This window comes from Physella acuta, unplaced genomic scaffold, assembly GCF_028476545.2.
Source record: "Physella acuta isolate Inbredline_101_S28 unplaced genomic scaffold, ASM2847654v3 ptg000462l, whole genome shotgun sequence".
Lineage (NCBI taxonomy): Eukaryota > Metazoa > Mollusca > Gastropoda > Physidae > Physella > Physella acuta.
This window is the reverse complement of record NW_026731981.1, coordinates 886,789-910,346: the sequence shown is the minus strand read 5'-3', so window position 1 is coordinate 910,346 and position 23,558 is coordinate 886,789. Positions and strand designations below refer to the sequence as shown.

Genomic DNA, 23,558 nt, shown 5'->3' with positions numbered 1-23,558 from the left:
CAGGTACACATCAGATCTGTGCATCAAGAAAGGTAATCGAACATGGGAATCAAACTCGTGTCCTTTGGGACAAAATGCGTCTACTCTTTTACTCGACCATGTCGTCCCATTTCTCCAGTTGCTTATTAACGCCCTGCTTTACAGTTTTCATGTTTGATAACTTTGATTCAATGTTTTAAAGTCACACTAGTTGTTCTATGACTGCCGATCTATAAATATAAACTTTTACACAAGTTGTTTTATAATATCACAATCCGTTTGCTCAAAGATTTCTAGTCAGGTAGAATGACAACAATGTTTATACTAGTTTTACAGTTGTATTAGGCCTAAAAAAATTGACTTTGTTGTAAAGTTTAAACCCACGAGAACCTGACGCGAACATCGACATCACAACATGCGCTGTTTAACAACAACATAAACATCAACAGACAAAAAAGATTTAAATAGCAACAGAAGAAAGACATTTTCTTTTACCATTTAATGTCGTTTAGTGTGAACATTTTGTAAACAAATAGAAACAGTATGAGTATAACATTTGGTAGGTAGGTTACATTTTATTTACAGGTAATAGCCAGCCGATAGGTTAAATATATGACAACAATTTGCCGACACAAATTATAAGCACAATAATTAAAACATTTGAAAAAAAAAATCTAAAATCCATTAATGTACATGAAAAATAATTAGGTTAAACGGTTTACATCAATCAAAACATTTGTTTTAATCATTTAAATGTAATAAAATGTTGAAAAGACATGCAGGTCTTAACACAAACAGTTTAAAGACGGGAAAGGTTCCGCCATTTTGTTTGTTTACATTGTGTAGACAAGGAGAGAGAACTAACAGTTACATCAGTCTCACAACTCCCCACTATAATTTCCTTCAGAGTTTGATCCACTGTGGGGATGGTGATACGACAACCAGTCATATCCCAGCCTGTAGACACACGCACCACTGGAGCCTGGACATGTACATGTTGTGTACCAGTACCTGGAGCACGCGCCATCCCTCACACGTTTGTGTGTCCATTGTCCTACAGAGACCTGTTTAGGACAGCCATGAGGATGTGACACTATAACGGTCAATTTGTCCACATCAACAAATCTCCCGTATTTCTTCCTTACTTCCTTACATAGATCATAAAAGCGCCGACACATCTTGTCCTGTTCATCAACCAACTCTAAGTCACATGTCACATAACTCAACACACACCAGTCTCCCTCAATGTCTGCCCCACCCTCCTTCTCCCAGCCATCAAGACTGACCACTGGACTTTTATTGTCATCAAAACCTAAAACACACCTGGTCTGTCTCGCCTCACTGTCATCAAACACCACGTGTGTGGCTGTCAACACACAAACCTTCCCCCACACTTTGCTGGGTGTGGCAGAGACTTGACACTTGGCACAACGACAAGTTCCATGTTTGATGGGTGTAGCAGAGACTTGACACTTGGCACAACGACAAGTTTTGTCACTCCCTGTGTACTTGTACGCATTATACACCCTCCCCGTCCCTAACCTCATCACGTGACTTCCTCTGTCATTATAACATGGATATGGAACTTGAGTGCCTGGGTAAAACTCTATCCTCTCTAGACTGGTGAATTTAGTCTTTACCTGGACAGTTAGGGCTGCCATTGTTTTGATTGTCTCAAACACGAGGTCGTCGCCGTGGTAACGTGAGGGGAGATAATTTGCGTTGAAATCTTTAAGAGGTATAAAATCTTTGTGACCTGGATTCTTCGTACAGTCTGCCACATGTTTGTGTAGATCAGCTTCTCCTCCATAGCACATCTCAGCTTCATGATTTCCTACAGGAACAAACATTATATTATTTCCCTAGCAAATGAAATGTTAGATTTGATGTTAAAATAAAATATGTTGAAATAAACTTTCCTGTAGTCATCTAGATGTTAAACTAGCACAGATATTTAATTGTTTACATTATAATTCCCTTTTGCTTCAGTATATCTTACCTGAAAGGAATACACCTGATTCGTCAGTCATTATTTGCTTATTCTGAATTTCACAGCTTGCCACAACTGAAATAATGTTGACATTAAATGTCTATCTTGCAGAAACACATAATGACACAAATACCAAATAAATAATAGAAAATCAGGTAAACTTTACAGACATATTTCCACATTTTGATTTCTCACTGTCTTTAATATTTCATCACCCTTTGGCTAATATGTTAATAATGTATCTTTTTAAACAGCCAATGTGAAAAAAGACTGTTAAAGTTTCTAAATAAAGCTATGATTACTTAATATTATTACATTTATTTTAACAGTAGACAAATGTTTTACACTACAGCTTGACAAGCAATAACATATATGATTTCAGAATTGTAAAAAAAATTACCTGACCATTTTAAAGTGAATTTAAATCAACTTTTTCTTACCTTAACTTGGTGATTGCCTATTTTCTATTTCCCTTTCTGTAGGAATTGCCCCTGTCCAATGCTGCTGTAGTATAAAATAAGTTACATTATATACCAGTGATAATCTTAAAAATTATATTAACACCTTAAGATGTGTACTAATTCTAAAAAAAGGAATAGAAAACTATTAAAAAATGTAAGTTTCTAAATTTGTCTTACAAACACTTACAATGTGGAGACTTTTAAATGATTCAGCTTGAGCCTTGAATACACTGCACACCTTTCTGGCCTTAAATAAATGTTGTTAGAATAAACTGAAAGCTATGAAACCTTGTAATCATGCTCTGAAAATAAACCACCAAAGTTTCATATCATATTTTTATAATCTATATATATAAAGCAAAGTGGTCAAGTGCCCGATAGGGCAATCCCGGCGCCGCAGGCGCGTCAAATTTGGCACGATGGTGCCTTGGGACAATATAACACGAGGGCTGGTGACGGTTTGCCGAAAAGTCGACGGAGAGGGGGTCAAAACTGACCTCGACTGACCGGCGCCTTATATGGGCTATATTAAGAAAAAAAATTTCCTCCTACGACCCCCCTTGAAATTTTGTGAGATGGTAGGAGAACGCCTTGGGGTGTCACAAAAAACTCGCCATGTCCGGGAAAATTCGTTAAATGGGTCAAAACTGACCAGTCGTATTTCCCTATATAATCTTTGTATTTTATGGGAAAAACAGAGGGTGATTTCAAAACGGATTTGAGGGCAGTTACCGTCTTTACATCTGGCTAATTTTTTGCATGCTCTTAGGTAAATGGCTTGACCTTTAGGGAAAACTGTCGGTTTCACTCAAAGCCCTCGACGAGGGCTAAAAAATGACCGCGAGTGAAATTCTCTTCATATGAGCTCTATTACGAAAAAAAAATTTCCTCCGACGACCCCCCTTGAAATTTTGTGAGGTGGTAGGAGAACGCCTAGGGGTGTCCCAAAAAAACTCGCCATGTCCGGGAAAATTCGTTAAATGGGTCAAAACTGACCAGTCGTATTTCCCTATATAATCTTTGTATTTTATGGGAAAAACAGAGGGTGATTTCAAAACGGATTTGAGGGCACTTACCGTCTTTACATCTGGCTAATTTTTTGCATGCTCTTAGGTAAATGGCTTAAACTTTAGGGAAAACTGTCGGTTTCACTCAAAGCCCTCGACGAGGGCTAAAAAGTGACCGCGAGTGAAATTCTCATTCTACTAGATTTGGTCATTTGTTCTATGAACAGGGAAAGTAACTTTTTAATGCAATAATTTTTAAAAATTTTGTACTCTCTTTTCAAGAAGAAAACAAAAATCATAGAGTATAGCATTGTTTTAAATACATTTTTTTTGTTATAAATTAAGTTTTGCATTGTACTGAAATTGTAAACATTAATTGTGAAAGTAATTTATTGTAGTATTTGATTGATACTATTGAGAAACCCCTTGCAGTTCTAATAATTGTGCGAGTAATAAGTTTGCGAATATTCCTTCAATATCTGGGTGCTATTAAATTACTCCAATGTATAAATTTAGGCCCCTAAGCATTTAACATAGCAGCCAATCACCTATTAATAAATCACTCAATTCCACAATTTTTTTGTAAACCTAAGCGAAGCTAGGCAGTATGCCTAGTACTTATATATTACATAATGATAATACAATAAACTTTTTACATTATTATTAATAAGAGTCTGGTGATACAAAAAAAATTTCACAAGAGCTGCTGATTTTTGTTATAAAATGTATATTATCAAACATGCTGTGTAGGCCTACTTGCGTTTGTTTAAAATTTTAAATATAACACCAAAACATAAGCTTAGATTAAAATAAATTGAATTATGTAACATTTATCAACATTTTTATCAAAATTCAAAGAATTAAATATAGCTTACAATATTTACAATGTTTAACCACTATCACGCTATCCTTAAACACAATATCTTTTCTTGCTAGGAAGGAATGGCATTTGAACACACAGCAGCCGTCAAAACTTCAACACCTGAATGAATACAATTAAGGTAAGATAAACACAGGAACTCTTTAAACTTTAAATGTAATACAAAGTAAATAAAGTTATGTAATCATCTTAAGATTATGTTAAGAAATGTAACATCCTTTACTTATGCAAGTAGTTATTCATTATTTATCAATGAATGAAACATATTTAGCCACAAACTGAGCGCTAGGCTGCTAACACAAAAGTTTTGGGTTCAAATACGTGTCGAAGTCAAAAGAAGTAAAACTAGGAATAGTCACTCTTATAGAAGACAGATTTTGATTAATCTAGATTGGAAATTAGATTAGTTATAATGTTTAAAGTTTAGTCTTTCGATGTGTAAATTTTAGATATTAGTAAGCCTAGCTAACAAGAGTAGAGCACTATGAACAGATCTAGATCTAAATCTAGTCTAGACAATTTATTAACGTAGATGTAGTTGTCTCTTATATCTGGGTGTGGGGAAATTGCGAGACGCGAAAAGCGAAATGGCGAGGCGGGAAAATGCGAGAAGGTAATGCGAGACATACCTGCGGAATTAAGGGTAAATAGCGAGACACTTTTTGCGAAAAAAGTTTTTTCCTTTTTTTTCCATCTTTATTTATTTAAATTATTTTTTTTTGTTTTAAAATAAACAAGCATTTAGCCATACCCTTTAACACGAGTGTTGTATGTTGTTATTTCTTATCTAGATACTAAGAAAATAGATAGATCTATATCTAGATCTATCTATTTAAAAATCCTAACATCGTTGCTGTGCTACTGTCATCGCCCGCTCTTATTAGCGAGAGGAAAATCCCGTCTCAGTCGGCATTTAAAAATCTAGCCCGCTCATGTTTATACAAACGTGAGCTGTGTCATTGTGAATTGGTATAATCTTGTCAGCAGGACAGATATTTTGCAACATCTATTTATGGATTTTTGTACTTGCAAAAAGTGTAAAAGTATAATCAATTCTAAAAAGTGCAATAAATTTTTTTATTAAGTAATTTTAATTACAAACAAAATTTACAAACAAAATCTTCTGAAACAGTCCTCAAACATACCTCGTGACACCATCTTTCACACATAGTACACCCAACCCAGTTCATTAGACTCCCATTTATACATTTTTCTTTTGCTACTTCTTCCAATCTACATTCACAACATTTCACATTCTCATCACAGTTGACCTCCTCGTTTATCCCACAAACAACACTGGCACCCATGTTCTCATCATCATCATCCGCACGCTCAACATCTGTTTTCCGTTTTTTATAATTTCCCAAAATCTTGTCTAATTTCGGTAAAAATGGAGTATTTTAACCAATTCCTATTACAATGTATTAAAACAGTTTTCTAAAACGCGAAAAAACGTCTAAAATTCTTTTTCTAACATTGCTTTTTTATAGTGTGACTTCACATCTAACCCCCCCTCCTCCGCCTCATCACACATCGTCATAAAATTACAGACCCCCCCCCCCCCTACGAGTGTGACGTCATTTATGGAAGACCCCAAATAACACCACCACCAAAACCAAAAAATTCAGATAAGTTCAACTTGGTTTTAAAAATATTTGAAGTAGGCCCATAGCTTACGATATAGCACGAGCAACTGATAATATCGGTGACGTCACTTTATTTTGTTGTATCCAAATGATGTAGGCATTTCCTTGTACTTAGATTTATATGGTAAAAAAAGCTAGAAAAAAATCGTAGGCGGCGGCTATAATACAAAATTTCTATGCAACAATAGAAAATATGTTTGCGGCGGCAGCGGATTCGGGACGGCGATCTTCAAAGACGGTAAACCAGGCGGCCTCGGCGTTCCACACAAAAGACAGAAGTTGATCTATCGTCGGCGGTATTTCCGTCGATTTCGAACAAGGTGGTATTCTAAGTCGACACAAAAGATGGGGGGAGTTGACAAATCATCAGTATGTCTAGCGACGGAAAAATTGGAAGTTTTAACAATGTAAACGAAACGTCTTTGAAGTCTTGAGCTAATACCACTGAAAATCGGGTGCGGTAAATTTTTCGCAGAAATCTTCGCATTTCAACACCACCCAGCGTAAGTATCGGCTTGTGGTAAAATGCGAGACAAAAAAGTCACGTGACCGACCGTTTTCGCGCCCTTCTCGCATTTTCCCGCCTCGCCATTTCGCTTTTCGCGTCTCGCAATTTCCCCACACCCCTTATATCTAGACTTTAGGCATAGACTCAAGTGTTGAATAAGTGGTAGATCTAGTATAAAAAGAAATTTTGGTAAAATCACAATATAGCATCCTTTATTATTCTGGAATTGTACAGCGGTAAAAAACAGTTAAACCATGGTGTAGTCTGCCAAGCCGTTCCGGAAATCACTGAAAATACCGTAAACCATCATTTTTTTCCGCCATATTATTTTTAATAAATAAAGCTTAAAAATGTGCATGGGTTGATTTTAGTTGCATTTTAAATAGTTTTGCTAATTATTTTGTATTTCTAGCTATTTTAAGTGTATATGCTAATTGTTGCTGCTACTAAACGTTGTTTTAGTTCTTTTTACTACTTTTAACTTTAGTAAATCTAATCCTCTTAATTTACTAGATCTAGATCTAGTATGTTGCAAATCTTCTGCGAATTTTTTTTTTCTGTTTCTTAAAAAAAGCATTAATTACTACACTCGACTTTATTAATAGCATTTAGATTTACTAATTGTTACTAATTTTCTGTCAATTAAACTTTAAATTTAGTTAGGCCTAAAACATTAATTTAATGCACATGATTATCTTTAATTCAACGGTAAAATAAACTATGGTTTACGGTAACGAATGTTTACGAAACTCAACAAAAATCATGGAATAATTTACGCTAGATCTATATTGTGATTTTACCAAAGTTTTGTTTGTAGAGTAGAGAGAGATAACAATAATAATAATAGCATCATTACTCTATGTCTGTGAGTCTAGATTCTAGAGACTTTGAAATTCAAGTCGAAAAAAATATTTTAAAATATCATTAGGTAAAAAGCATACAAATACAAGTTAGATTAAGTTGTATTTACCTAGCGTGAAACCTAATGAAGAAGCAAGATGCAGAACAAGGGCTGAAATATACGAGTTGATAAATGAAATCTCGGCAATTGTATAAAATGTGTGGATCTTTAGATACTCTATCCCTGCTTTCCTTTCACAGTGTGAGATTGTAAATAAGAGAACAAAGTTGGTGTAGAACAGAGCACAATATTATAAAATGTATAGATGTCACAAATATAGATGAGGTACTTAACAGAGACCGACTTATTTAAAATAGAATACGTACATGAAATAAATATGACCAATCAGTGGCGTAGCGAGGTCGGGTGTCACCCGGTGCGGCACATAATGGTGTCACCCTCCGGGGACAAATTTTCGATTTCCACCCAACCCCCACTTCTCAAACTTTCGATTGCACCCCCCCCCTCCACCTTAAACCTTCGCTTTGCACCCACCCCCCCCCCCCTCAAACTTTTGATTTGCACCCCCCACCATCAAAGTTTTCTCTATATATTTTGCTATTGTTTGACTTGGTGTCACCCCCTTACATGGTGTCACCGGGTGCGGTACGCACCCCCCCCCCCCCCGCTACGCCTCTGTGACCAATTTCTACTAGATCAATGGATAATACCTTAATGAAAATCCAAGCACCCTAGACACATGATTTTACCTGTATCTCTTGGAACCAGAAGTGTCACAGGAGCTGCCTAAAGGATTCCTGAGTTAGTAATTCTATCGTCATCTCGATAATTGGTTGCAGTCCCCAGCTTACAAGCATCATCTACCCGGTGCAGGGAGGTTGTAGGTTTAATTGAGTTGTGTAAATGTCAACAAATCCAGCTTTATTTGTCTTGGATTCCAGTTTTTGGTGCGAGGGTTGACCATACTGCCGCTTGAATATAATAGTGAGGTAGATTAAGTCGACGACGGAGTGTAATAGTGAGGTAGATCATCCCAATGACCCTAATGTAATAGCGAGGTAGACTTATCTCGCCGCCATGAATGTAATAGTGAGGTAGATCATGTCGACGACCACCCAGCTAGCAATGTCGTCGCAGGGGGCCAGTGGTTACACTATCGCAGAGGGCAGAGATCTTCCCCCTGTTCGGTTTTGTCAAGTCATCACCGTGTCGATAATATAGGGTGCTCTTTAAAACGTATGTATGCACCTTAGTGCTGATAGGGAAGCCTGGGACGCCCCATGTCATATTACTACGGTGTACCTATGAAGCGCCTGATTCGGTTTAGTTATAGAAGTTAGTGTCCTACCGTGTCTCTACTGTATGAAAATCTCCGACATAGTGCTCATGTGAAATCCCGAGTGAATATTTTGTTACTACTTTACATTTTAAGCAAGAATATGTCATACCATCACACGCAACATTTTATTGTCGTGCACGTGGACTAGTTCTTAACTTTTGTGAAGTTAATCCCAATAATCATCATTTAAGTAACAATGTTTTAAATTTAAAACATTTTTCCCCAAAATATTGTGTCATTATTAAAACAATAAACCGTACATTTTAAATAATGTTACGATATTTATTACATATTAAAAACGGTTAAACGATGGATTAAACACTATGGTGGATAAAGGGACTCACGTACACGTTTCGAATTTAAATCCATGTTAAACTCAATAAAACATCTTTGAGTCCACCCAGCTCTGGGGTGTACTATCCCTTTATCTGCCAGATCACAGAAATTGGTGAAATCTACTTTCCGGTTCGAAAAGGGAACTTCGCTACTGCAGATAAAGTATGATTATCAATGGAGACAACACTATGCCAGTTTAATATTTAAATTATTCGGTATAAGTAAACCACGAAGTGAACGATTAAACTCATTGCAATTTGTGTTTCTACAGTAAAGTTAAAACAGACTGACAGGAATTCATATTTAATTTGATCGATATCGCTTTTAGCCATACAATAAAACACATGAAATGATTTGAAGGAGAAAACTAGACTACTCGTTATTCTCGATTTCGGCCGAGCATGGGTCTGACCAGACTATCACTTCATTGTCCATGGTCGTACTAAGTTCTGGAAATCTGTAAGGGACATTCTAGCTTTAATACTTCGATGATGGCTTATCAACAGCTGCTGTGAATGAGTTAAGGAGGATGAGTGGGGGTGAATGTTGTGTGTACTTGGCACACTGTTCCTTTCGTCCATGTTCAATCTTTGTGCTGTGAGTTATGACAGTCCGGTTTGTACCAGAGAAAATAGTGCTACGTTCAGCTATATTAATAATCGACTATAGATAAGCATGTTTAGTATTAACTGTGAACCCTTTAAAGCTAACACACACACAAATATATATATATATATACATATATATATATATATATATATATCATATATATATATATATATATATATATATATATATATATATATACTATAATCTAATATAATTGTTTCCTTTGGTGCGGGAGGGAGGGGGTAGAAACTATGAGTTACTGCACCGGGCGACAACCGAACTAGCCACACCACTGACTAGAGATTTACTGATAACAGTTTCAGAAATTACATGGTCGTACTACGTTTTAGCTTAATCTAATATAGCTGTGTAGGTATCGATTAAAATTAAACTAACGAACTAGATAATTGTACGGATTACTTGTAGGCTAGTGGTTGTGTTTTTGATCAAGATAACGATCAGAAAACTATGTTGCTATGACAGTTCAACGGGTATTTTAACATATTTTCCATCATACACATATATCATTCCATTGGACAGATGAAAATAATAAAAATGTATACATGTTTTTATACTTCTTATTACTTCTTCAGTTTCTTTTTCAAAAGAGAGTTAGTTGCAATTATATTTACGTATTATCTTATGTAACTTTAATAAATGATTTAACTCTCACAGCAATATATTTAACAATTATTTCAATAAACAAATGCAATTTTCATATCTTACATTTTATAGCTACAACGATGAGGCCATAACTAGATCTACATTGACACTAGTATCTTACACTCACAAGTAGTAAAGTAATCTTTCAACTGCTTATCCGGCATTGACAAAACTTTTATTTTAATTGCTCAACTGATCCGTAATCCTATCCTAAAGGAATTATCAACCCTAATGATAACGTCAACACGAACCCAATGCATCGGCAAAAATTGTGGGAGGAAAAAAAATACTAATATCATTTCTTTTAACCGAAGAGTCATAAATCTAAAACATGTTTGATTAAATTAAACATATTGGCATATTATTTTCAAATGTAAAAAAAATATAATCATAAGCACAACTAGTCTATAAGGTGAAGAGTAAACATGAAACCGCCACTACGATCTAATTACATCCTTTAAATAAACCGGGAGTGATCTCCCCTAAACTTTCTTGAATATTCTTATATAAAACAACAGGGGTTGGAATATATAGGCCTACCTAAAGTTTTTAAAATAGAATAAAATCTCGTAGAAACAAGAATTGCACACCAAGTTAACGCTAAATGAAATGTGCATAATAGTGCGCAATATTATTAGTACTTTATAAATTTACATACGTTTTTTGAGAAATCGGAAATAGCGTAAATTAGTACTTTTGGTCAACGGAAATTACTCAAAATTTGACAAAGGGTAAACAATTAGATCTTTTACTTACATGTGAAATTTCATGTATCTATCTGAAATAATACTCAAGTTATAGGCTTTTAAAAAATTCAAAGTAGAAAAATACCACTTCCGGTTATCAGAAATCGCCCAAAAGTTGATAGGGATCTACGATTTTGACAAATTACTTATATATGAAATTTCATCAACATAGCTGTAACGGTACTCAAGTTATCGTCTTTACACACAGACAGACAGACAGACACACATACACACAGACATACGGACAAGATTTCAAAACTATGTTTATCAGTAAGGTTTAAAACGTCGAGATTTCTAAAAATGTCGATTTTTTTACACGATTACAAGACTTTCTGTATACTTCGTATATACGAGAAAGTAAAAACGTAATAATTGTTTTAAAATTACTGTTATTGTTTTCTTATACTACTCTAGCACTAACCTTTAAACCTAGCAACCTTAAATAATAAACCTAACACAATCCTAACCCTGTCGATGATCATGTCCCGTAACTTGATCCCCTGACCCTTAACCTGTGTAAGAAATAATTTGTTACAAATATAATATGAATGCCATTTGCATTACTAACAACGACAAAAAAAGTCATTATGTCAATGTTGGAACCAAATACCAGATATCCGAAATAACATCGATTCTGTTACGATGCACTTGCAACAATCAGTACAAAATATCAAAATATTTAATTAAACAAACCTACAGTAAAACAAAATTAATAACTACCGTTCCGTTCAAAAATTCTAAAAGTATGTAGGATTTATGCCTATAAATAGAAGCGAAACAGATTATGAGAGGATATGTTGGCGAATATAAGCACTTCACTCCTTGTTAACAAATAATTCTATATTTATTTTATTTTGACTTGAAATTCAAGTCTCTAGATAATTTGAAATTACCTGCACTGCAGTAAGTTTAAAATGAAAGATATTTTTTATTAAGTAAATTAGAGGTAAGACGAATATTGTATTTTAAAGTAGAATATAACCAAATAATTAACGAATTTCAATCAAAAACTTAATCTTTTATTTCACTTGATATATAAAAATAAATAATACAACGAATATGTAAATATTTAGTTACTTATTTTTATTTTACAAGGATTAAATTATTTTAAAAAGTAATTATTTTTACTATAATTACTGGGAATTCCACTAACAGGAAACCAAGGAAACCATAAAATCGTGCGACAAGAAAAGATTGCGTGTGATGGCGTGAAAACTTTAAGCATAATAAATGTAAAATACAAATAAAACATTCGGGTACATAGTTGTGTCTTTTGTTTTAATCAAGCGTTGTTCCATTTAATTAGCATTATCACCACATTGTGTTTTATTTAATTACTTATGATTAACACATACAATAGAACTTCCTGCTCAATTGCATATCGTTTCATAAAGTTGTCTTATTTAGTAATAAATAATGTTGTGCATAAAAACAAAATACTTATAAAACAATTAGTTATGACAGGCTATAAATAATTGAATTAACGAGAAATAGTACCTAATGTATAATACCTTTCTTTTCAACACAATATGTAGGCTATACATTACCATTTTATCTTTTTTTCTCTTCAATGAGATAGATATTAACAACGTATTTAAATGTGATCAACTCAGATGTTTACTGTTTATTTATTTGTCTGGTCTTAAAATTTTAAGAATCAGAATAATTGGATAATGTTAAACGTGTGAATTTTTGGTTAATAAAAAGACTAGTTGGCTTCAGTTTCTCTAATGCACGCCCTTCTGTGACACGAACGTAGCTTCCATAGTGCTCACGTGTGAGGGTGATATACTGCTCAAGTGTGAGGGTGCCATAGTGCTCACGTATGAAGGTGCCATAGTTCTCACGTGTGAGGATGCCATAGTGCTCACGTATGAATGTGCCATAGTGCTTACGTGTGACAGTGCCATAGTGCTCACCTGTGACGGTGCTCCTAGTAACCCGACCACTGTGATTACAGCGAATGCGCCTGGTGTTGTAGGACCCTTGAGTCAAGTAGTACCCCTGTCCACCCATGCAGGACGCCCAATCAACATATCACAAGTGCTGAGATAGCCACTGGGTAACTCTGGCAACTACTGGCACCCTGCTACATGGGTGTGGCCATCCAAAAGTTTTATTTTATTGCAGAAACCTTCCCAGGAGAATTCTCAAAAAGTTTCATGGCGATTGGATGAACGGTGTAATTGTGAAGAAAAAGATAAAAGATAAAAGACAGACACAAAGAAATATTTATTAACAGGCAAGCTGGTCAAAAGTATATAACCACGTAAGCTTCATTTCTGCAAAGGTTTCTCGTTTATGTTTATTTTTATGATTTTATGTGTTGATATTATTTTTTTTAAATTCCTTTTAATAGATGTATAATGATTTAGTATGACTTATTTAGATAAATCATTAAGAGAATCAATTAATTGCTAGCTGGATGTGATTGGTTAACATAAAAGTCGAGTATCGACTAGATGGAGAACCAGAGATGGACAACAGCTCAGGCGACCGTGATATACTCGAGCTGCTAGAGCTGGCACATGGATTTTGTGTTCTATTCTCAAGACATACAGATATTTTACGGGTCCAATCGCAGTGGGCGTAATAATTTAAACACACACACACACAACAAGCGTGTATAAACTGATGTGTTAAAAATAGACGCATTAAGTAAACAAGTGCAACCTTTAATATGACAGTTTTACAACTAATCAGGTCATAGAAAAGGCCAAACGGCTGACAAGTCAAAACCTAAACTAAACACAGCATCTGAAATCCTTTAAAGTTGTTTAAGTATAATTTCAAAATTAACTTTAATTTTTTTAGCTGCGGTGATTATATTATTAATCCTTAAATATATTCGGGCATCGTTTACTTAAAAACACTCACAATTTTGATACAAATGTTTAATGTTTAAATGTTGATTTTATAAACAACCATTTTTCAGAGTTTCTTTAATGCAATGACATTTGATCGATTTCTTATACATTTAAGTATTTACATTATATCCTTGGTAATACTATATCTCGACTACTTTTCATTTATGTAGACAACATTTTTTATTATCGGATAAGATCTTATACTTGGATTACTTTAATTTTTAAAATAATCAAATGGGGTAATTTACACAATTTAAGATTTCTAAAATAACAATAATGTAAGTACCGTTTCATTTTGACAAACGAAATTTTACACTTATATGATTCACCGCAAGGATGGCCCAATCTACTGCTGGTGACACACCGCATGGTTAATGTTTGGGGCTCACAGTCACCACCTAGGTAGAGGATGACACGGGTAACAGTTGAGCGCTCTATCTACTGCTGGAGATGCTGCAATATGACAGATTCTGCTGAACAGATGACGCCAACTTGTATCTGAGTTAGACAGGCACATTTTGATTCTCACAAAAATGTTTCATCAAGAACTTTTCAATTTTTTAATATTTTGCCGTAAACGTTCAATAAAACAAATCTACAACTGTCGCTGTTGAAGAACGTGTACAGTATACTCTGTAACAGTAACTTGTACTTATCTTGTTGTCAATTTAATTCGCTCTGCTATAAACCTTTTTCTCCTAACAACAAAAGGACTGCTTACATTACAGGAACTGCTGTAAGCTAAAACATATGAAAGTGAGTTTAAAGAAATAAGTGCAACCAACAGATCTTGATGCTAAAATTGACTTTATCAGAACCTAGAGTGTGGACTATCATTCAAATATTTTAAACATGTATTTTGTCAGCTAGCTGGTGGATAATAATTTTTTATTGTGTAACACAAAAAAGTAAACAATTAAATTTAATCAAACAGGGAAACAGCTATGTCAATACTTGTCATTCAATCTTTATTTCATTGTTACTTCCCTTAGACCACAAAGTAGTTAATTCCAATTTAGAGGTCGCAATATTTAGGCTATGGCTTACCTTTATCGAAGGATAATTATTTCATACATTTGTTTTATCGTTTTAACCAAATTTTTAACAGCGAGCAAAGTCATAAAGCCGATATTGTCCCTAATTCAACTTCACGCTATAACGGAAAATGTATCAATATTCGAACATAAGCAGGATTGGTGTAACTTTTGTGTTAAACATTGTGTTATATACTATATTTAGATTGACAAACTTCTTTTAAGTTGCCTATCATGCGGTCAATTCGGCAGTGAAAGTAGAGCTCATAACTTATTACGTCATTGAGTCCACACGGAACACCCAGCCGAATTATTTTTCTCCAAACATGTCCAGGTACACATCAGATCTGTGCATCAAGAAAGGTAATCGAACATGGGAATCAAACTCGTGTCCTTGGGGATGAAATGCGTCTTCTCTTTTACTCGACCATGTCTTCCCATTTCTCCAGTTGCTTATTAACGCCCTGCTTTACAGTTTTCATGTTTGAAAACTTTGATTCAATGTTTTAAAGCCACACTAGTTGTTGATCACTGCCGATCTATCAACTTTTACAAAAGTTGTTTTATAATATCACAGTCAGTTTGCTCAAGGATTCCTAGTCAATTATAATGACAATAATGTTTTCATAAACGTCAGTCAATGACAGCATCAAACTACTTTTTATTTTCTATTTGAGCAGGTCTAGAAGCGACAAAGTATCTAAATATAGTATGCGATGTGTCAATTTTTTTTAAATGATTAGAATTCCACATTATTCTAATTATCTCATATAAATTAGTCTAACAGGTGTATTGGGCATAAACAAATGGACTTTGTTGTAAAGTTTAAACTTACAACCCATGTCAATCTTGCGCGAATTTCAACATCACAACATGCGCTGTTTACCAACAACTTAAACATCAACAGATGACAAAGATTTAAATAGCAACAGTAGAAAGACATTTTCTATTACCATTTTATGTTGTTTTGTGTGGACATTGTGTAAACAAATAGAAACAGTATGAATATGACATTTGATAGGTAGGTTACATGTAATTTACAGGTAATAGCTGACCTATAGGTATATGACAGTAATTTGCCGCTAAAAGTTAAAAGCAACTTATTTAAACATTTGAAACAAAAAAAACAACTCTAAAATCCATCAATGTACATGTAAATTAATTCGGTTACGCCTATTAAAAAAAATCAAAATATTTATTTTAGTCATTATATGTAATACAATGTTGATAAGACATGCAAGTCTTAATACAAACAGTTTAACGACGGGAAAAGTTCCGCCATTTTGTTTGTTACATTGTGTAGACAAGGGGAGAGAACTAATATTTACATCCAAAACTCCCCACTATGATTTCCTTCAGAGTCCCATCCACTGTGGGGATGGTCACACAAATAGACATATCCCATCCTGTAGACACACGCTCCACTGGAGCCTGGACATGTACATGTTGTGTACCAGTACCTGGTCCAGCCATCCCTCTCTTGTCTGTGTGTCCATTGTCCTACAGAGACCTGTTTAGGACAGCCATGAGGATGTGACACTATAATGGTCAATTTGTCCACATGAACAAATCTCCCGTATTTGTCCCTTACTTCCTTACATAAATCACCAAAGCGCTGGCACATCTTGTCCAGTTCATCAACCAACTTTAAGTCACATGTCACATATCTCAACACACACCTGTCCCTTTCAATGTCTGTCCCACCCCCCACCCACCAGCCATCAAGACTAACCCCAGGACTTTTATTGTCATCATAACCTATAACACACCTGGTCTTTCTCGCCTCACTGTCATCAAACACCACGTGTGTTGATGTCAACACATGAACCTTCCCCCACACTTTGCTGGGTGTGGCAGAGACTTGACACTTGGCACAATAACAAGTTTCGTCCCTTTCTGTGTACTTGTTCACCCAACTCACCCTCCCCGTCCCTAACCTGATCAAGTGACTTCCTCTGTAGTTATAAAATGGATATGGAGATTGAGTGTCTCTTATAAATGCTGGTCTCTCTAGACTGGTGAATTTAGTCTTTACCTGGACAGTTAGGGCTGCCAATGTTTTGATTGTCTCAGACATGAGCTCGTCGTCATGGTAACGTGAGGGGAGACATTTTGTGTTAAAATCTTTAAGAGGTATAAAACCTTTGTGACCTGGATTCTTCTTACAGCCAGTAACATGTTTGTGTAGATCAGCTTCTCCTCCATAGCACATCTCAACTTCATGGTTTCCTACAGGAAAAAATAAAACATTTTTCCAGCGACGAGAATGTTAGATTTAAAAACGTGTGTTTTAATAAGTTATACAGAAGTTATCTAGATGTTTAAACTAGGTTATACATATTTTCTCTTACATTTTATTTCCCCTTTGGTTTAGTATATCTTACCTGGACAAAACACACCTGGTTGGTCACTCATTTTATTCTTATTTTGACTTTCACAACATGCAAGATCTGTGGAGACTCAGGTTGAACCTAGAATACATTACACACGCCTTCCTGTTATCAAAAAAATGTTGTTAGAATAAACTAAAGGCTATGAAACCATGTAATCACACTCTGAAAAAATACACCTAATTTTAACATCATATATATATATATATATATATATATATATATATATATATATAATTATATATATATATATATATATATATATATATATATATATATATATATATATATATATATATACATACATATATATTATATATATAAGGGAAAAAATGATAATACATTTTACATTATTATTAATAAAAGTGTGGTGATAAAACAAAATCACAAGAGTTGCTGATTTTTTAAAATAAAAGCTATATCACCAAAATTGAGCTCAAATTAAAAAAAAATTGAATTGTGTAACAAAATATATCAACATTTTTTTTATTCAAAGAATTAAATATAGCTTACAATATTAACATAACTTAACCGCTTTAATGTTGTCCTTAAACACGGCATTTGAACACACAGTTGCTGTAAAATAACTTCAACAACCGAAAGCATACAATTAGGTTAGATAAGCACAGATACCCTTTAAACTTCTTTAAAAGTATTATAAAGTAAATAAAGACATGCAATTAACTTAAGATTGTGTTAAGAAATATAACTCCCTTTACTTTTACAAGTAAGTAGTTAATCATTATATCAATTAATGAAAGAAATTTAGCCACAAACTGAGCACTAGGCTGCTAACCCAAAAGTCTCGAGTTCAAATCCTCATCGAAGACAAAAGAAGTAAAACTACTAATAGTCACTCTCTTATAGAAAGCAGATCTCGATTAATCTAAATTAGAAATTAGATTAGTTACATTGTCTTTCAAAGTGTAAATTCTAGATTCTAGTAGTCCTAGTAGAGTAGAGCACTATGACAAGATCTAGATCTAGTTCTAGGATCCCTACCACTAGATTATCTCTAATCTAGTCTAATTCTATCTAGACCTATAGTATCTACTACTAGTAGATTCTAGATCTAGGTCTGGGTCTAGAATAAAGTCTAGATCTAGATCTAGACTTCAAAATATCAAAATCTGTTACTCAGAGTTTCTTCCAGGCATCTCTTCGGGGGAGGGGGGGGCGGGGGCTTTAACCCTCCCCCCCCCCCCCCCAAAAAAAAAATTCTACCGCCACCCCCCCCCCCCCTCGAACGAAACGAAATTTATATAATTTATATAGAAAATATATACTTTTAACAGTGTCGTCGTCCCCCCCCCCCCCCGGAGAAATTCTACCGCCACCCCCCCCCCCCTCGAAGGAAACGAAATTTATATAATTTATATAGAAAATATATACTTTTAACAGTGTCGTCGTCGTCTCCCCGAAGAAAGTCTACCGCCCCCCCCCCCCCCCCCGAAAATTTCAAGTGCCCCCCCCCCCCCCCCAGAAAAAAGTCTGGAAGAAACACTGCTGTTAATATAATATATAGCAAATATTTCTTGCAAACGCTGCTGTTTAACGTTAATTTCTGGCTTATATTGATATATTCAGCCATTGATTTTTGTTTATTATTCTGAAGTGACTACGCATCTAGCAGAACGTGGCCCATTACTAAGTGACTATGCGTCTCGCAGGTTGGATTTGCTATCTTGATTGAAAAGGCTTACTTTTTTCCTTCTCAAACACATCTAGTGTGGTTGAGTCTACAGTGTGCCGATACTATTGTCTTTTTTAAATTTTAATATGACGTTTGATTCTTGTTTCTTTAAATTTCCAAACATCGTTACTGGCGTGATTGCTTGCTTACGTTTACTATCCTGTGAGTGGAAAATCCCACCACGGCCCACGGTCGGCGAGGTCAATTTGAGTTCAGTAGACCAAAAGCATATGTCATAGAATGAACACAAGTTCACAAAATCGTCTGTGTGTTTACTTCTCTCTTCCCCCCCTCACCCTAAATGCAAATTGAAATGTTTTTTTAAGTTCACATATGATAAATAATATAGAATTAAATCTGCTATCACGCATGCTAAGATACATGTTCAAAGAATTTACTAAAGGACAGTTTGATTTAGCTAGATTGCTGCTAGATCTAGGACTATCACCTGACCCACTAATGACACTGTACAATGACGAAGCCTCCCCCCCCCTCCAAGGAAAGTCTACCGCCCCCCCCCCCCCCTCTCCCCCGAACGAGATGGATTTTATATAATAAAGGTACACTTTTACCTTTTACTAGTGTCCGCTCCCCCCCCCCCCCAGAAAAAATGTTTACCGCCCCCCCACCCTGAAAATTTCAACATTACAATATTATTAATATGTGACTGAATGTTGTTTTCGAAAACGTTTCATATATAGACCATATTCATTTTTTCTTGGTAAATTCAATTTGATTATTTCCGTTAATTTTAAAATGTGTTTTAACCGATGTTAAATTGTTTAATATTTAGATCTATATATGTATATATTGATGTTAGTATTTTTAGTAATTTTAGTGGTTAAAAAACCGTCTGTAATAAATTGGCGTCAGAACGTCCTTATCTCCTCAAAAAACTGCACACACTTTTAATCCACACCATGTAAACTACGTTTCTTTTCGCAAAAAAAAAAAAAAAAACATTAATGAACGAGTTACATTTTTCATCGTCGCAAAAATCAGTAACTACGGCCACCCGACACCCACCCGATTCAAACAGCAGTTTAACTGAGTACGGGCAACTGCTAGCTAAATATTAAGACGATATGTTAAAATGTTAACTAGTACGACAAATGAATAATAGATGGATAATTTTTGTGTGACTTAATTTATTAAAAACAAATCAAAGAAATATTGTTTAAGTTTAACGTATTTAAAATGGTCTATTTATTTTAAAGTTAGGAAATATTTTAACAAAACTAATTAAATTAATAGAACTTGAAAGATATATAATAATTACATACAGCCAGCAACCGTTCGCTTAGGCCTATGATGATTTAAAATGGCGATCGGTCACAGAGGGTTATTATTAGTACCACGTAAGGTACGTTAATCTGCGGTTTTCCCGAATTTATATATTATTTCTAAATCTTTTGATTAATAACTTCTTATATTGTCTGTGTCCGAATACGTTCCAATGTATTTATTTTTTCTTTGCGTATTCATTTGTTTTTTTTTTTTGGTCAATGTGAAAATGTGTGTCTAGGGAGAAACAAACACATGTGGTATATTTAGAATAAGTAAAAGTCCCGTAATGTTTTCCCGATTGACAAGCCTATAGAGTCCTTGCAAACACGTGACCTAAATCACGTGATATCTACTTCCGCCGCCACGGTGGTGTACACCAACAGTAAACACAATCAGCTGTTCGTCAGCGCTGGACGTATCTCAAAATGTTTTCACTGTATGTAAAGAACAGCACCCGCGGAAAATAAACAATACTATGAAAAACTTGAACTTTTGGAAATTTAAGATCCTTATATTGTTGTTTTCTGGATGATATAAATATCCAGCAGGGAAGTGATCAGACACATTTATAATGATGTTCCACCCTCAAAATTTCTTAATCTCTATGATGCCCAGCCCCCACAAGGATTACTGTTCTTAGACCTCAACGAACTAGAGATAGCATCTCTTATATAATTTATGACCCTCATGGCCCAGGAGGGAGAACAAAGGGGAAATCAGTCCCACTGATCCCCCCTCAACATTTCTCACCTCCATGTCATGTTATGTCATTTATAGCACACATGGCTTATCAGGGGAAAGCACTAATCAAATTTATTACTCTAAAACATCTCACTTATAATGTTTCTAGCTCGATTTGTTGATTTTTAAAACAGCGGATTTAAAAAAAAAAATTAGCCTAATGATTAACCTAATAATAATAATGTGGCTATTTGTTGTTTTGGCTGATATGATCTAGATTCTACTACTAGGCTACATAAACTTAGTAGACTAATTACTAGATATGAATCTGAATTTAATTAAGCTCCAAGTCCAGTAAGATACATATTACTATAAACTATAAAACAACACAAAGTAGGTAGGCCTAAGTAATTTATTAAAGCCTTCTACTACAATAATATCAACTACATGCTGTATAAACTTTTAAAAGTTTAATTTGAAGCAGATTCTAGATCTAAGTCTAGTCATACAAACTATTTCAAATTCACATAATTTCGTTTGCTAAATAAAATGATTATATTATAGAAGTAGATTTTAACGAGGCATTTAGCGCTGGGTGGGGGGTTCACAGATAGAAGGGGAAGGCAACCAGAGAAACTTTTAGAGTGTGTGGTGAGAGGGGTGCTGTATATAAACTTAATTTGAATATAGTTCAATTTTCCAAAGTATTTTCTTTGGTCCCGTATTTTGACCCACTTTTATGAAGCAAAATATTAAATCAACATTTTTGTATGCGGATTTAAAAAGTAAAAAAAAATGTATCAATGTTGAATTCCAGATGGGTCGAAGTTTATGATTTGCGTTTAATTTTCTTTATTTAATCAATATAAAATGTATTAGTTTGAATCGTATTATTTCTATGGGAAAAATTATACAAGCATTTATTTTATATCTGTTACGTTATTTAAATAAGTTGCATACTTATATTCTTATAACACATACAACCATACTATGACGTAATATATCTTGATGTTAATGTTTTTACTAGTTAAAGAAAATACCATTATTAAATTGGAGTTAGAATTTCCCTTTCCATTTTAACAACTAAACACACTTTTAACCCAGCCCATAGTAACAGCATTTTTTCCACGAAATAAATACACACAAAACGTCAAGAAAATTCAGTACAAAAAACACTACCTACTTTGGCCAACTGCTTAGCTAATAAATCCAAATTCTTTTTACCTCATATTTAATAATTGACATTTTATGTATGACTTAAATAATTAAAAACAAATCAAATTTCAGTTTATCTATTTGAATATGGCCTATTTATTTTAAAGTCAGCATACATTTAAAATCGATTCAACTATATTAATAAAACTAGGTAGAGAAATAAAAAGTACGTACCTTCTGCAACAGTTCGCATAGGGCTATGTTCAATTGAAATGGCGATGTTATTTTTGTTACACGTAAGTTCCGGTAATCTGAGGTTTCGCAGATGTTTTTTAATATGTCTTTGACATTTCTGTTTGGCTAGTACCTTATGAACATTCGCACAAAATGCGAAAGATTAAACAATATAACTAAAATAAGTTATTAAAATAAATAAAGTTTTAAAATAATTTTTAAGATTACATTTATGATTTAGTTTAAACCTCCATTCTTTTTATTTATTTATAGAACATATAACAATTCGTATTATGAAAAGAAAATTCACTTTTTTTATATTATGTGGGCTACTATTAATAAACTCCCACCTGCAAGTCGTTAAATTAGCTTTTACGGCAATTATTATTGACATTATATTGTTATTTTATGTAGTTGTAAACACTTTTAAATTGATTCTAAATAATTATATACCTATACAAATAACATATACGATATATATATATATATATATATATATATATATATATATATATATATATATATATATATATATATGTGTGTGTGTGTGTATGTATAGGGGAGGAGTGGGCGAAAAGTTACAGGGGCGAAAAGTCACAGCAAGTTTTTACCTTGAAGAACATACTTTTTCATTCCCTTATCCAAAAAAAATATGGTTTTTAAGTCGTTTACCCTGTTTGTATTTCACTTCCTGTTGTAACTCTTTGAACCGGAACTGAGTTCAGAACCTCATGCATTTGTTTTCATTGACAAGTGGGAAATTTAATCAACGGAATCCTGTAAATACGCTTGCATCTTTTATTATTTGTGTGTTTTCGTGCAACGTTTCTTTTCTCATGGAAAATGTCAGTCTGGATTGATTGTTTTTACTTTTGAGAAATTGATTTGAAATTGTGGATAATTGTGTATGTCAAACTCCCTGCTTGGGTAAAATGTCACAGGCAATGGGGTGAAAAGTCACACTTTTTCTTTGGAGTGACTTTTAACCCCGGCCATAAAAAAAGAAGACTACTGTCATGGTACAAAACATGCTAATAATTTTTTTTTTGCTTTTTTCTTTCTTCAATTTCCAAATGATTAATGTCATTATATTCCCCAAGCATGTATTCCGCGAATAAAATAAAAATAGGCAAGTCAAGTAGTAGTAGTTGTAATAAATACGAAATTCTACTCAGTAATAATAGCCTTTAT

The 23,558-nt window shown here is 34.2% G+C and overlaps 1 protein-coding gene across 3 annotated transcripts; it reads right to left on the bottom strand.

Moving 5' to 3' along the window:
* Positions 1 to 1,500: 1,500 nt before the first annotated feature.
* On the bottom strand, positions 1,501 to 22,440 carry LOC131943567 (uncharacterized). Of its 3 annotated transcripts, none has more exons than XM_059303773.1 (3): positions 22,368 to 22,440; positions 17,312 to 17,422; positions 15,901 to 17,156 (listed from the first exon to the last, which is right to left on the bottom strand). In XM_059303773.1, exons 2-3 carry the CDS (start codon positions 17,340 to 17,342, stop codon positions 16,252 to 16,254), a joined length of 936 nt encoding a protein of 311 aa, XP_059159756.1. In that variant the 5' UTR covers positions 17,343 to 17,422; positions 22,368 to 22,440; the 3' UTR covers positions 15,901 to 16,251. The 3 variants fall into 3 exon arrangements, 2 of the variants coding, with proteins under 2 accessions (XP_059159756.1, XP_059159757.1); XM_059303774.1 differs by lacking the exon at positions 22,368 to 22,440 and adding an exon at positions 20,294 to 20,333; XR_009386905.1 differs by lacking the exons at positions 15,901 to 17,156; positions 22,368 to 22,440 and adding an exon at positions 1,501 to 1,813 and having other exon boundaries at positions 17,312 to 17,383.
* Between the last annotated feature and the right edge of the window lie 1,118 nt (positions 22,441 to 23,558).